The sequence below is a fragment of the Vombatus ursinus genome, unplaced genomic scaffold (genome assembly GCF_900497805.2).
Source record: "Vombatus ursinus unplaced genomic scaffold, bare-nosed wombat genome assembly UNPS02007307.1, whole genome shotgun sequence".
NCBI lineage: Eukaryota > Metazoa > Chordata > Mammalia > Diprotodontia > Vombatidae > Vombatus > Vombatus ursinus.
This window is the reverse complement of record NW_020947085.1, coordinates 6,741-23,461: the sequence shown is the minus strand read 5'-3', so window position 1 is coordinate 23,461 and position 16,721 is coordinate 6,741. Positions and strand designations below refer to the sequence as shown.

At 41.3% G+C, this 16,721-nt stretch overlaps 1 protein-coding gene across 1 annotated transcript; it reads right to left on the bottom strand.

Moving 5' to 3' along the window:
• Nucleotides 1–1,268: 1,268 nt before the first annotated feature.
• Nucleotides 1,269–15,528, bottom strand: LOC114033701 (neuronal acetylcholine receptor subunit alpha-2-like). Its single transcript, XM_027849343.1, is given in 5 exon segments — nucleotides 1,269–2,018; nucleotides 3,373–3,493; nucleotides 3,495–4,379; nucleotides 10,050–10,159; nucleotides 15,484–15,528. Coding segments are annotated over 5 exon segments (1,272 nt in total). The 5' UTR covers nucleotides 15,514–15,528; the 3' UTR covers nucleotides 1,269–1,892.
• Between the last annotated feature and the right edge of the window lie 1,193 nt (nucleotides 15,529–16,721).

Here is a 16,721-nt window from a genome sequence, read left to right as displayed (position 1 = left end):
CTTCTCCCTTCTTCCCTCATTCTTTTCCTCCCTCCTTTCCTCATTTCACCCTGCCTTTTCTCTTTTCCTCTCTCCCTTCCTCCCCTCCTTTATTTTTTGGTTGTTTCCATAAAACACTCTTCCATCTTCTTTCTATTTGATTTGTGGTTGAATTAAAAATGTACCATTTGTTTTGTGGTTGAATTGATTCCTATTCTACGCCTCCCTCCCCCCAACCTTATTCTGTGACATTTCCATTGACACTGAGCTATGCTTCTGGAAGAAATGAATTGGTTTCAATGTTCAGCGTACTTCCCTTTGCTGCAGGAGGAGGATCAGAGGGCAGACACTGGTCCTGGGTAGGGGACAGTGAAGTAGCCACAGGGTTGTTAAGGGGTTTTTTAGCTTTTGGTCCAGAGACATTTGATCAGAATGGATGGCTATAACCTGACATCAGTGTCAGCTCAGTTGGGATTCCAGGAGTTGTTGCTGGACCAGGGGCAGGAAGCAGGGGCATATGCCATCAAATAACAGTGGAAAGGAATAAAAATGCTTTGCCAAGATGGTGGGGCTTAGATGATAATTTATAAAGATACATCAGGTGAAAATGGCATCAAAATAGGCATGAGAGTTAGGCCTTTTTTGAGATCTTTTATTCACAAACCAGAAGAGAAGTCAAATATGAATGAAATCAGTGAGCAGTCCAGAATCGAGGTATAGGTAATGGGACTAGAATGGACATCCTTGGACAACTTTCTAAGACTCAGAGTTAAAGTAAAGAGTGGCACCTACCCTGAAACTTAAACTCTTAGAGAGTTGATGGAGAGCTGAGAAGTTAATTGATTTGTCCCAGGGTCAAACAGCCAGTATGTTTTGGACACAGGACTAGATCCCAAGTCTTTCTGGTTTCAAGGCTGGCTCTGTATCCACTATACTATGCCACCTTTCCACTAGACAAAGATTCCTAAAACACTAATTTCTCCACGTCACTCATTTGTTCAAACACCTGCAATGTTTTCCTTATCCTTCCAGTCCAAATTTCTCAAACTCATATTCAAGCACCTGTATTATGAACCCCCAAACTACCTTTTCAATGATGCTTCTGATTATTCTCTAACATTCACTCTCTACTCCAACCAGGACAATCTCCTTAGTGACCCAGAGTAGTTCAGTGGAGAGTGTTGGGTTTGGAAATCCTGGGTTCAAAGCTTGACTTGGCAACTTACTATCTGTATGACCTTGGACAAGTCATAACCTCTATAAGCCTCAGTTTCCTCATCTATAAAATGAAGATGTACAAGGTGATCTTTGAGGTTTAAATCTGTGATCCTATAATCCTTGCTTGTTTTCACAATAAGTTTCTATTTTCCTTCACACCAGCAATCCTAGAGTTCCTTCTGTCCACTTGCCCAAATGGTTTCTACTTTTCAAAGTCCAACTTTTGTCTTCTCCCACATCAGCCAACATTTCCAATTCTCCTCCCCTTCCATTGCTATAGATCTTGTAGTTGGTCTCATTCATTTCCCTAGTCTAATCAATACCTTGTATTGTAACTTAACTGTTCCATGTATATTTTCTCTCCCCAACTAGATTGTAAGCTCCTGGAGAGCAGGGACTACATCTTACTTTTTTTTCATGTTCCCACTGATACATAGAATAATGCTGTGTTTACAATAGGTACTCAATATTTGCTGAATGAATGAATGAAATAATCATCAGCTTCATGGCAGTCCAGATTGGGACTTTCACGATGGAATAGCCAGTGGCCTCATTATACCAACTCTCAAATGACTGGCTGAATTAGTACCTCCTATTCCCCCAGTGTCTTAGTAAAAATGCAAATATAGTTACAGATATCCAGAGAAGCTACAAGGCATCAGAAATGTCACCCATGGATCAGTTGACTTGTGCTTTTAGATCATGCCAGCTTCAAGTGGAGGAAGAAAGAGGCCAATGGTCCCAAGGAAGCAAACAATGATAAACATCCAGAGGAATATCCGGTCAATCACCATGGCAACATATTTCCAGTCTTCCTTCACCTGTGGCAGAAAACCAATGCATCATGAAAGGGGCAGAAAATTAGAGAAAGGTAACACATGAATGTTTCCCTAAATGGCAATGGGAGTAAAAGGTTAACCTTGGCCATAGCCTAGATGAGTGCCTACCATACTGGGGCCTTAGAAAGGATAAGAACTAGTGAAAGAAGGGTTCAAAAGAAGACCCCAGAAGCCAGTTTTTGTTTCAAGGAACCTCTACTATTCCAAGGCTTAAACAGCCTAACAATCTCTATAATTAATCCCTAAATTTTTCCACAAACATCTCCTCACAAACAGCTTCCACAGCTGTTCCACAAACAACCCCCACCACATCCTAGATAAGGGGTTCTTAACCACTTTGGTGTCATGAATCCCTTTGGCAGACTCGTGAAGTCAATGGACCCTTCTCAGAAATGTTTTAAAATTCATAAAATAAAATACATATGAAGGAAACCAATTACATAGAAATACAATTATCAAAACATTCTAAATAAGTTCATAAACTCCTACATTAAAAATCCCTGTCCTAAAGGCTTTGCAATTCCTTCCAGGTACAAAATTCTATGATTGTGATTTCAAGCTTTAGATGTTCCCAGTGATATTATGGTGTCATCTAGAAGCACCAATATTCCCTACTGAATGCAAATGTCGAGTTAAGAGAAATCTCTAGCTATAATCTGACATGTGGAATCAGGCTTTCAATAGTGGTACATAAAACTGAGCATTCTTCATCCTCATGAATGGTAGAGACATCACATTTCACCCAGCTATATAAAATGGCCTTATGCCTTTGGGCTATTCTGCTGTGGAGTTATTAGCCTGTGTTCAGATAGCTCTGTCATGAAACTACTGATTATTTCAATCATTCCACAAATATTTTTCAGTACCTGCTAAGCATATGACACTGTATTTGATGCCAGTAGGTATATGAGAAAATGTATGCTATGGTTCCTGCCTTCTGGAAACCTACAATCTAGTTGAGGAAATGAGACATTAAACAGGTTGCAGTGCAGGGTTGTGTATGATTGAGTACAGAAGTGGACCCCAAAGAAGGAGACTGAGAATGAAAATACCAATGCCACTGACTGAGATTCTCTTTGAAGGCAATGTGGTACAATGGAAAGAGTGCTGAGTTTGGAATGCTGGACTTGGAGTCATTGGAGATCTGGGTTTTAATTCTCGTTCTTCCTCTCATCTATGGGATCTATGGGATCACTTAAACTCCTAGAGGCTTCATTTACTCAACTATAAAACAGATGCTTCTAAGTTGGCCTGCAAGGTCTTCTTCAGCTCTAGGTCTAAGAAACTATGAAATCTGAGCTGGTGGTGCATTCCCTTTCCCCTATTCCCAACTCACCGAAAAATCAGCATCCTCAGTCCTCAGATGATCAGCAATATAGTGCACACCTTCCAAGGCTTTTTGGATGCTGGGGGGGCACAAAGAATCCAGTCTCTGGTAACTGAGTCCCTGTCTTGGAACATGGAGAACCATGGTGATGGCCACAGTGACAATAGAGGGTATCAATTACTGGTGATGAATGGCCAGAAAATTCCCAGCTTTCTTCCTCCTCTTCACCCTCTTTCTCATCTACATTGGTGTCCAGCCAACGATGAGTGGTACTGAGCTTTTGGACAGGATTGTGATGCAGCTCCAGGACAGGAAGGGGCCGATTCATCCAAAGCCATCGGGGTATACAGCCCAGAAAGGCAACCCTCACCCAGTGGGGCATGATGTGGGTTCCTGGAGATCGGTGGTGAACATTGAGGACAAAGACAGTGATGACAATAGAGAGTGTGACAAAGATCATGGTGAAGAGTAGGTACTCGCCAATGAGTGGAATGACCAAGGAAGTGGAGGGAATGATCTCAGTGATGAGCAGCAGGAAGACAGTGAGTGACAGTAGGACTGAGATACAGAGGGTGATCTTCTCACCGCAGTCTGATGGCAGGTAGAACACCAGGACAGTGAGGCAGGAGATGAGGAGGCATGGGATGATGAGGTTAATGGTATAGAAGAGAGGCAACCTCCGGATAATGAAGAAATAGGTGATGTCGGGGTAGATCTCAACGCAGCAGTCATACTTCTTAGTGTTGTAGGTGCCCACAGCATTGATGATGGCCCACTCCCCACTCTCCCAGTAATCCTTCAGGTCTACCATCTTTTCCATCTGCTCAAGGTCGATCTTGGCCTTGTCATAGGTCCAGGAGCCAAACTTCATCTTGCAGTTCTGCTGGTCAAAGGGGAAGAAAGTCACATCAATACTGCAGGAGCTTTTATAGATTGCTGGGGGTGCCCACTTCACTGTGCCCGTGAAGAACAGGTGAGCCTTAGTCATGTGAGTCACTGCAAACTCCCCATCAGCACTGCAAAACAAACAAACAAACAAAAAAAAAAAAAACAAAAACAAGTAAGAATTAGAAAACCATCCATACCTTCTTAGGCCAATCTTGGTTCGGAATAGCTGAATAGGGGAGGGAGGAGGCTAAAGCTCTTTCTGGCTGTGTATTTGGAGTTTTATGTAAACATTTAAGAATGCCTGGCCCCCAAATCTTCATTTTGTGCTTAACTTATATAGATATAAGGATTTGCCATTTTTATACTCAGAAACAAGCCAGTGGTTAAATAGGTAGAGAGCTAGCCTTGGTATCAGGAGGAGCTGGTTTCAAGTCCTTCCTCTGAAACCAATGGGTTGTGTGATACTGTGCAAATCACTTAAGCTCTGTTACAGAAGAGATGCCCCTGTGGGTTGGTAGAGAGGGCATTTCTTCCCAGAAGTTCCTTGCCCTGATAAAAATCGCAGCTCCAGAACAACAAGAAGTGTTCAGAGAGTAGAAAGTAGTCCAGATTGCCTGATATATGGAGAACAGAGTATGTAGGGGAACAGCATAAGATCAGGTTGCAAAGGCAGGTCAGGGATAAATTGTGGGGGGCTTTGAGGAACTAGACTTCATTCAGCAGGCAGTTATGAGCCATTAATGGAGGAACATGAGCCAATTCATGTTTCAAAATTAATCTGGAAGAGCGTGTAGGAGACATTGGAAGGGAGATACCACTTGGGGTGTATTGTATGATATATTGTACCACTTTGAGGTGCTGAAACAACAGGAATGGAAAGTAAGGGAGAAATTCAAGAAACATTAAGAATAAAGAATCAACAAAACTTAGTGATAAACTGAATGTAGAGGGTTAGATAAGAGAAGAGACAAAGGTGACTCCAAGGTTTTGAAAAGAGGTGGCTAGAAGAAAAGTAGGGGTGACCTGGATCAGATCCTAAAGAAGGTTTTTCTCCTTGGAGGAGCCTGGGAACCATTTTTATATGGGAGAAGATGCCAGACTCAACTCTTTTTTTTTTTAATATTTCACATTGTCTTCTATTTTTTCATTCTTTTGGTTTTGTTTTACAATTTCTTAATTGCTCATAAAGTCACTAGCTTCCTTCTGCTCCATTCTAATTTTTAAGGAAGTATTTTCTTCATTGAGCTTTTAGACTTCCTTTTCCATTTGGCCAATTCTGCTTTTTAAGGCATTCTCCTCCTCATTGGCTTTGTGGACCTCTTGCCATTTGGGTTAGTCTATTTTTAAAGTGTTATTTTCTTCAGTATTTTTTGGGTCTCCTTTAGCAAGCTGTCCACTTGTTTTTCATGATTTTCTTGCATCACTCTCATTTCTCTTCTCAGTTTTTACTCTACTTCTCTTACTTGCTTCTCAGAATCCTTTTTGAGCCCTTCCATGGCCTGGGACTGATTCATATTTTTCTTGGAGGCTTTGGATGTAGGAGCTTTGACTTTGAGTCTTCTTCTGGTTGTATGCTTTGATCTTCTTTGTCACCAAAGAAAGATTCTATGGTCTGACTTTTTTTTTTGCATTGTTTGCTCATGTTCCCAGCCAATTACTTGAGTTTTAAATTCTTTGTTAAGGTAGGGGTCTGTTTCCAATGTGGAGAATGTACTGCCCCAAGCTTTGGGGGTTTTATGCAACTGTTTTCAGAGATACTTCTAGGGATCTGTAAATTTTCAGTTGTTCCAAGGTGGTATGATTAAAGGAGAGATGTTTACTCCTTTCCTGGCCTGTGCTCTGGTCTATGAGTGACCATAAACACTCTTTTCTGCCTTGGAACTGGGAGGAGGATTCCCTCTTTACCGCCACTACAAGCTCCACCACACCAGCGCTGCTTTTCACCCCAGGACTGCCACCCAGAACTGCAACCCAGATCCAAACACAGGCAAAGCAAGAAATTCCTGCCTCAGCACCAGCAAAGAGAGCTCTGCAATCCCCCTCTGATCAGCCACTAGCTTCCCTCTCCTTCTATGGGCTGAGAGCTCAGGAAGCAGCCAAGGGAGAAGCTTGGGACTAAGCTTCTCTCTCACCAAGGTCCAATAGACCTTTCCTACTGACCTTCTAAGTTGTCTTTGGTGTTTGTGGGTTGAGAAGTCTGGAAACCACTGAACTTCACTCCTCTCCCAGCCCAGCGCAATAGACCTTTCCAATCAATCATCCAGGCTGTCTTGGGCTGGAAATTTGTTTCACTCTGTCTTTTTGTGGGTTCTGCTGCTCTAGAATTTGTTTAGAGCCATTTTTTTGGGTATTTGGAGTGGTTTTGGGGAAAAGCTCAAGCAAGTCACTGCTTTTACTCCACCATCTTGGCTCTACCCTTCTATTATCTAGACTCAACTGTTGACAATAGCCTTCATTATCCACTTCATAGGATCAAGTCAAGTCAATAAAGCATTTATTAAGCACCTAAGTGCCAGGCACTGTGGCAAGTGTTAGAGATACAAAGAAAGGCAAAAACAAAACAAAACAGAGTTCCTGCTCTCAAGGAGCTCACGGTCTAATGGAGGAGACAACTGCAAAGAACTATATACAAACAAGATTTATTACAGGATGAAACAGAAACAATCATCAGAGGGAAGATGCTGTGATTTAAGAGAACCAGGAAAAACTTCTTGCAGAAAGTGGAAGGAAGCCAGGAGACAGAGATGGAGATGGAGAGAGTTCCTGGCCTTGGGGGCAACTAGTGAAAATGCACAAAGTCAGGAGATGGAACTGTCTTGATTTAGAAGCCAGTGTCACTGTATCTACGAATATTTGAAGGAAAGTAAGTAGGGATAGCTAGGTGGCTCAGTGGATAGAGTGTCGGACCTGGAGTCAAAAACAGCTGAGTTCAAATCCAGCCTCAGATACTAACTAGCTGTGTGACCCTGGGCAAGTCACTTAACTCTGTTTACCTCAGTTTCTTCATCTGTAAAAATGAGCTAGAAATGGCAAACCACTCCAGTGTCTTTACCAAGAAAACCCCAAATAGGGTCATGAAGAGTCAGACACGGCTGAAACAACTGAACAGCAACAATGAGGAAGATGTAAGAAGACTAGAAAGATCAAACAGGATTTTATATTTGATCCTGAAAGTAACAGGAGACCACTGGAGTTTATTGAATAGGGCTGGGGCAGGGTGTCTGCTTTAGGAAAGTCACTCGGTGGCTGCACGGAAGATGAGAGACTTGAAACAGGCAGAGCCACCAGGAGGCTATTGAAATAGTCTAGTTGTGAGATGATGAGGGTGGTGGCAACGTGCCAGGAGAGAAGGGACAATATACAAGAGATGGTAGGAAGGCAAAAGCAATAGGAGTTGGTGGCATATCGGATGAGGGGAAGTGGGTTAGTTAGAGAGAGTGAGGAGTCAAGGAAGGCTCCTATGTTACCAGCCTGGAGGACTGGAAGGATGTGGAACCATCCACAGTAACAGGAAAGTTAGGAAGAGAAGAGAGTGTGCCTGACTGGGGCTGGGGGCGGGGAGAAGAAGAGAGATAAAGAGCTGAAAGGAAGCTTAATGATCATTCCATTGAATACTTTTATTTTACTGGAAAGGAAACTGAGGCCTAGAGCAGGGAAATCACTTGTCCAAGGTCACACACGTAATGTATCAGAGACAACATACACGAAGATGCCCACTCTTCCACAGTTCACAGGCTCAAGAGAGCCTGGGAGGTGACAAACAAAGACAAGATTCTCCCTCCCTTTACATGACCCCTAGTCAGAGTTCCAGAAGTCATGGAAATGAGCTTAAAGGTGAGCAATTAAAAAAAAAAAGTGTTAGAAACACCCAACTTAGCCTTTCTGTTGTTACTAAACAAAATCACCACTAGGTGGCAGCACAGACCACATTTTTGCTTAGGCGGTAACTTTTCAGCATCTCGCTGGATCAAGGGAATGTCACAAATTTCTTTCCCTCTGTGCTTCACGGTAACTTGGGCATCTCCAAGGCTATACCAGCAAAGCCCAACTTGTAGTAGGGCCTACGTATGTGGAAAGGTTTTAAAGAGACACTTGCAGCAGACCAAGCACTATCCAAGGATAATAATAACAGCCTGTTACAGGGGGAACCTCCAACAGTTTGGTCACTAGAGAAAGGATTCTTTGATTACGATGATCCAAGAAATATGTAGGAAATATCTATAGGTGACATAGTGTTTAGGATGCTGGACCTGGAGTCAAAAAGACCTGGGTTCAAATCCTGCCTCAGACTCTTACTAGCTGTGTAACCTTGAAAATCACCTTAATCTCCCTCAGCCTCAGTTTTCCCGTCTGTAAAATGAGAATAATGATATCACCTGTCTCCAAGAAGATTAAATGAAATACTGTTTGTGAAGTGCTTTGAAAAACCTTAAGGTTGGGGCAGCTAGGTGGCACAGTGGATAGAGCACTGACCTTGCAGTTAGGAGCACCTGAGTTCTAATCCTGCCTCAGACCAAACATTTGACACTTACTAGCTGTGTAACCCTGGGCAAGTTACTTAACCCCAATTGCCAAAAAAGAAAAACAAAAAAAGAAAAACCTTAAAGCCCCATATAATATCAGCTATTGTTAATATAATTAACAATATAGCATGGGAAGAAGGGGAAAGTATAAATTCCTTTGGGTCAATCCTGGAAACTTGGACACATAGATCTAAAATACCAGATTAAGGACTTGAGACTTTATTCAATAATAGAGATTGTCTAGTGCAATGGAATGATTTTTGGCTTCAGCATCAGAAGAACTAGGTTAGAATGTCAGCTCTGCCGCTTAATGCCAGAGTTCTTGAATTCAGCCATGTCTGACTCTTTGTGACCCCATTTGGGGTTTTCTTGGTAGAGATACTCCAGTGGTTTGCCATTTCCTTCTCCAGCTCAGACAGATGAGGAAACTGAGGCAAACAGGGTTAGGTCACATAGCTAGTGTCAAGTGTCTGAGGCCGGATTTGAACTCAGGTCCTCCTGACTCCAGGTCCGAGCTCTATCCACTGTGCCACCTAGCTGCCCCACCACTTCTCTGGGATTTGGAAGAGTAAAATAAGGAGACTAGATTAGATGCACTCTAAGGTGCCTTCTGACTCGAAAGCTGGGATATGATAAATTTAGTCTAGCAGTGGAAAAAAAGAGGACTCTTCCAAAATTATCCGTCTGAGGGGTTGTAGATGCATAGTTTTGCTACTCTTCCTCCTGTGACCTCTTCCTCTCTCCCACTCCTATTTAAACAGGCTACATTTAAAGTCAAAGAGCATTGAACACAATCTAGATCTCACAGGTGACCCTAAAGATTCCTTAGGGCTCCAAGGAAGTCGGGTCTGTTGCCACAGATGTGCCTTCCTTCCTTCTCTTGACCTGATTTTGGGTTAGAAGTAGAAAAAAGCCCAGAGCTACAAGGAATAAAATAACTCACAAGTGGTTGGACTGGTCCCTCAGTTTCTTCATTTGATGGCTAAGCCATCATCATCACCACCGCCATCACCATTATCATTACCATCACCATCAACATCAACCAGTGTTTACTGGACACTTACTATATACTAGACCCATGTTATGCACTTCAAGGGAGGTACAAAGATGAAAAAGACGCTCTCCCTGCCATCAAAGCAATCTAGTTGGGGGGACAAGCCATAAATAGCAGCAGCTCTAGTTGGAACTATTACATGCACCGACCTCTCCCAGATTCAGAAGGGCAAAACCTGGTCAACACATCCAGATTCTGGCTAAAAAGGAAGGGCTGCCTACTTGTTGTAGAGGACAATGTCAGGAATCCAGATCATCTCTGAAGGGACCCGGATCGATGTAATGTTGCCGTATTCAGTTGGGTTCCAGCGTAGCTTATAGTCACTCCACTCCTAAGCAGGAAGGAAATGAAGGTTCAATTTAATTTAATTCAATAAACATTTATTAAATACCTACTATGTGCCAAGTACTGTGGTAGGCCCTGAAGAGACAAAGATAAAAAAAGAAATAGTTGCCACCCTCAGGGAACTTGCATTCTTCAGGAGATTTGAGGGGAGCAACACGTACACAAATAAATAAGCAGAATATATGTAAAGTTTAAAAAAAAGGAGGCTCTCCTTGAGACATCTAAGTGGAAGCAGACCAGCTCTCTCACAATTATTTCAACATGGAGCACCAGAGAGAGAAATGCAGAAAATCTAAAGAGAGACTACCGTGAGTGCATTTTGTCAATCCAAGTTCACTTAAAGAGACTATGGGCCCTACGGAAAGGCTCCAGCCAAGGAGCACAGTACATACATAGAGATAAAGGACCTAGAGCATATTGCTTTGACTCAGAGTTAGGGCTCAGATGATTGTGGAGTTTAGATCAAGATGGCATCAATCATGGCTCTCATTGGATCAGACCACTCCAATGCAGACCGCCCCAAGTATACTGCCCTGTGCAGACCTTTGTCCTATCCGCTATGTAGACTTCCTAGTGTAATGCACTGAAGTCCTTGAAAGACCCAGCACCCGTTGTCCATATCCCAGATAATATGGATCAATATCAAAGCAAGCCTCACTATTTCTTCCAGAAGCGCACAAAGCCTGGCCTCAATACAAAGTCCCAATTAATGAAGTAAGATCGAGAAACAAGTAAGAGGAAGAAAATACTGATAATAAACAAAGGTTTTGGAGTCAGGGATGTTTAAAGCACAAATTCAGGAGAAGGAAAGAATACATCTCATCTGCAAATAAAACCTTAAAGAAAATTATAGATTTTGCATAAGCTATACTGGAGTTCCTGGAAGAAATGAAGCAAGCATTTAAAAATGATGATATAAAGGAGATAAGAGCTCTAGAGGAAAGAATTGGAAGGATAATATACAGCTTAGTAAGGAAAGTTCAAAGTCTTGCCCAAATAATAGGTTCTTTGAAAATTAGGTAGGATCAGACAGAAATTAGTGACTCCATGAGACAACAAGAAATGTTAGAACTGAATTGAAAGGCTGAAAAAGTATCAGAAAACATAAGGTATCTCTTACCAGAAACAGCTGACCTGGAAACTGGGTGCAAGGGGAGTTGATCTAAAAATCATCAGACAACCTGATAACCTCCACTAAAAACAAAAACAAAACCCTAGATATCACATTTCAAGAAATCATGAATTAAAATAGCCCAGAGGGCAAAGTGAAAATAGAATACACTAGTCATCTCCTGAAAAAAACTGTCTCTAAATAAAAACTCCCAGGAACATCCTAGCCAAAAATCCATAGCTTCCGGGCCAAAGTAGAAATAACATAGGCATCCATAAAGAAAGGGTTCCAGTACTAAGGAGCCATAGTGACAAACACAGAAGACCTCTTAAACCACTATAAAGAAGAGTATGTTTTGGAGTATGACATTCCAGAAGGCAAAATATAAAGATTTAAAATTAAAAAAAAAAAAAAAACCTTACCTGGAAAGCTGAACATACTGCTGTGGGGGAGGGGAGAATAGGTCTTAAATGAAATAGAGGACTTCTCTAGGTATTCCAGATGAAGATACCAGAGCTGAATAGATATTTAGAAATGCAAAGACAGAAATTTAAATATATTGGAGCAATTGGAAGGTATATGTGACGGCATAATATTTATCTTCTAATGGGAAAAAAGTGTCCCCTCCAAACCCTATTGTCTTCAAGAATCATAGAAGCAGAGCAAACAAGGCAGAGTTCATGGGAGGTTTTGTTATATTTCAATATTCTTAAAAGAAAAAAAAGAGAAAGAAAGGGAAGAAAGGCATAGAACTTACTATCTCACATAATTAGGTCTAAATTCAAGGAGAGTGAGATATAAATGAATTTCATTTTCACCTGAATTAGACAAAGGAGGGTTGAATGCACACAGTCACAAAGAGTTTGGTATAAAATTGCATTAAACTTAACAAGGAATCAGGCGGGGGCCGAGAGATAGAAGGAGACGAAGAGGGAGGGTACTTTTAGTAAAGGATTAATCAAAATAAATTCCATCTTTAGAAAGTGAAGCATAAAGTTTAGCATAAAAGGAAAGAAATAAATGTCAAGAACCTATGATCAAGGACTGGGAGAAAGAAAGAGAAGAGAGAGTATAACAGAAGCAGGTTTCAAAACAGTATTAAAAATATGATGGAAGAAAAAACACAATTAACAATCATAATTATACATGTAAATAAGACAAACACCCATAAAATGGATGAGGGATAGCAGGATGGATTACAAAGCAGCATGTAACAGCTTGTTAATTACAAGAAATACACTTAAAATAGAAAATTCACACAGTTAACATAAGGGACTAAAGCAACCTATTATACTTCAAACGAATTCAGAAAAGCAAGAACAGCAATCATGGTTTCAGACAAAGCAAAAATAAAAAAATAAACTTCATTAAATGAGAAAATGTCCTTATGTTTAAAAACACTATGAACAGTGAATTAATATTGATATATGTATATACACATATGTGGCCTGAATGATATAGAGCTCACCTGGAGAGCAGCCACAAAATGGAAGAATCTAAATAAAGGAAAAACTAATTGATTTATAGAAAGAAACAGACAGCAAAACTGAAAAATCGAATTAAAAGATAAATAATGAAGTTATGTTAGATCTCTGGAAATTACTGAATAGATGTACTTTTAGTTGTGTGGGGCACCTTTACAAAAATTGACCATGTACTGAGGCATGTAAACCTCATAAACAAATTCAGAAGAGCAGAAATATTAAACATAACTTTTGCCAACCACAATACAATAAGATATATTCAATAAAGGGCCTTTTAATAAAGGATTAAAATTAATTGGAAACTAAATAATTTACTTCTAAAGAATTTGTAGGTAAAAGCATAAATTGTAGAAATAATAGCATATTTCATCAAATAACAAGGCAAAATAACATTTTTGGAAGACTATCAAATTTTCCTGAGGGGAAAAAAAATTTGTATCTCTAAACTTTTTCATCAGCAAAAAAAAGAAGGAATAGATCAATGAAATAGGTATGCAATTAAAAAAAAACAAACTAGAAAACTAGAGAGAACCATTTCAGTAGAATGATGAGGTCTGTAGCCAAACTACTGAGAGTTGAGAGTCATAGGAAAAGAAGTGAATAACACATCACTTGTAGACAAACTACTAAAGAAATTTATCCCCCAAAGGGAGCACAGATAGAAGATAATAAATAGCAGGGATTTTTGAGAATGAGGATGACAAAGACATGTTTGTCATCAATGGAGAAGCAACCAGTAGGCAGAGACTGAAGATAAGCAAGAGAGTTGGGGGTTATACAAGGAGAAATTTATTGGAGAAGACAGAATGGAATGAGATCACTTGTACACGTAGAAGGGTTTGCCTTGGCAAGGACAGGGGCCATCTCTTCATGTGAGATAGGGGTGAAGGAGAAGATGGTAGCTGAAGACATCTGAGTAATATGAGATGAAGAAAAGGGGGCTCTCAGTGAATGCATTTGATTTTTTCACTGAAATATGAGACCAGGTTCTCAGCTGAAAGGATGAGAGTAGGAGAAGCCATGAGAAGTTTGCGAAGCAATGGAAAGTTCTAGAAAAGCTGCTGTTGTGATGGGTAATCTAATTAGGGAGGTGTGGCTGGATTGCCTTGTCTCAGTGAGGGCCCAGTTGAGCATTTGCAATGAGCCCGGTCAGCATGGTTTTGTGATTTTCTCCAGCTTCTTTCAGCGGTACATGAGTAGGATTGGAGACAGCAGATGATGGAAGTAATCCAAGGCTGAGGCTTAGTAGGTAAGGGCTTATATCTGGGAAGTAATAAAGAGACAAGGGATTTAAGAAAAGAGAACAGTGTAGATATGAACTGGTTCATCAAAGCATCAAGACGGGGAAGGGAGGAGAGTGTAGCCAGTGCATTGGTGATATCCTGGGAAAGAACTGAGGGGTCAAGGGACTGGAGGTTGTACTTAGGATAAAGAACAGAGCTTGGAGTTGCAAGGCAGAGGGAATGATAGAATAACAAGTTATGATCAGATAAAGGAATTTCAGAGTTCACAAACATGAAAGTATCCACTTATGGATGTTGAATGGCAAGATTATAGGTATGGCCAATGGGTCTTAGGAATTGGATAAACTGAGGAACTAGGAGGTTACAGTGTTTAAGGCAGTGTTAATATGTATGAAAGTTCTCTAGTATGAGGGCAAGAGTTATGAAGGAGAGAAACTGATCTAGACACTGAACTCCTGAAGGATAGTGTCTTGTAGGTTAGTAGATAACAACTATGAGAATCTTAATTGGGTGATAAATATAGATTTGTATGGACTTCAAAGGAGGAGAGAGGTTACTGAGTGATCATGGTAAGAGGAGAGCCTGGAAGTGGAAATGGGGGAGCAAGCACTATTCCAACTTCCCCATCATGACCCTCGTCATATTGGGGGATATGAGTAAAAATGCAACCAGTACTGAAAAGGATGGCTAGGAAAACTGTGCCTTCAGGAGAAAGCCAGGTCTTAGTGAGTGCAAGAAGATAGAAGGAATAGAAAGGAAAAGAAGAAAATAAGTTTGTTGCATACCGAGCAGGCATTCCAGAGAGCAGTGGAAAGGGTGGGTAGCTTTAGAGCAGGACATTAGGCAGGGAGAGGTTGGGTTGAGGGTGATGGGAATAAGAGAGTGGCTAAAAGGGAGCAGAGAATGGAATTGGAACAATATTATCTGGGGATTTAGAGTCATTGGGATGGGGAGGGCATGACAGGGTGGGAGTTCATTAATATTGAGAAATGGGTTCATGTAGCTTATCTCTAGGGGCTCAGGCTTGAGGCAGTCATTCCAGAATGTCAGGTAGCAGACATCTGGAAAGGGGAATGGGGTACCTGCTCCGGGGCAGACTAAACAAAGCAACTGGTGGGGTCATAGGAAGCTAGAAAGGGTGCAGGGAGGGAATGAGATGGAACGGCTGGCCCAGGCAGGCTAGGATGTTTTCCTGCTTCTCTGGAAGGCACTTCCTTCCTCACCTAGTAGGAACAGACAACAGAATTGACGAAGTTAGAGTCTTGTCCTTGTATCCTCAGAACTAGTAAAGTGTTTTAGCACATAGTAGGTGCTTAATAAATACTTCTGAATTGAATTGAGAAATGAGGGATAGGCCTGCATGATGACTGCCCATGAGATTCTTGGGAACTCCAAAAGCTTTCCCTGGAGATTCCTGGCTCCTTCTTTGGGGCATCTTCCCTACCGGGACAAACTGAGGACAGAATCTCACCTGTTTCAGCCAGACATTGGTCGTCATCATCTGATTCTTTTCATCCTGGTTTTGAGTGGGAAGAAACAAGAGAGCTCATTCGGCATGAAGCAATTAAACCAGACTAGGAAAAGAGGGACAACTGCTGATAGCAGGCTCCCTCACCAAAGGAAACACCCAATACTTCTCAGTTACCCTGCTACTTCTTAATCTCCATTGTGTGAACACAATGCCAATGTTTTCTATCCCACTAAAGGGTACACCCACAGGGGTGGATGTGACAAGAAGTGACAGACTTCTCTGCCACTTGTATTTAGGTCTCTTCTCCGTTTCCACGGCCATGTCCACCTTCTCTCACTTTCCTAAAGTATGTTTCCAAGTATTGTATCTTTTTAAAATGTTCTATTTATATCTTTTGTTTTTATATCACCTACATGCCCTAGTGTATCCATTACCTCCTTCCCCTTCCAGAGAGCCCCCTTTGTAATAAAGAATTTAAAAAAGAAAAAACAATTTAACAAAATTAACCAATATAATTAAAAAACCCAACATCTTTAGAAATACTAGCTATAGCAATAAGACAAAAAAGAAGTAAAGGAGATTATTTTTCATCATATCTGTTATATTTTTAGGGGAAAAGGGTCCAAGCTGAGTCACACTGAGTTGTAAAGTTAGCTGCAGCTGGGTGGAACTGGAGTAGGGAGAAGGGTCGGGGTTGGATAGGGATGAGAAGGGCTGAAAATAAAAGGAAGGAGCCAGAACAGAAGAGGAAGGACCGTGTGGATGGGAGCAGAGAGTTCAATTTGGGTGCAAAGTGGAGGGCCAGCCTGGTAGGGCTGAGCAGGAGAGTCTCATGTTGGAATAAAGACTCACCACATCAATGAGTTGGGCAATGGAGAGCCCAAAGTGGATGATCACCACATCAGAAGTGTTCTGAACTGGGCGCGACCAGCGATTGTAGCCCCTAAAGAGATGTTTGAAGAGGCGGTCTTCAGCAAGAGCATGGGAGCTATGCTTTCCTGGAGCTGTAAAGGAAGGGAGACAAGGGCATAGACTCAGATCTGGAGGAGACTTTATAGTCAACCTCTTCATTTTGCAGAGGAAAATTCCAGATCCAATGGGCTTTCCTTTGTACCATGGAGTTTCTCTCTAGTTCAGTATCCATGTTCTTCTCCCTCCTTAGTGTGTGTATCCCAAAGAGCTCTCCCTGGGATCTTCTTTTCTCCTCTAACTTAGTAATATCATATGCTCCCATTGTT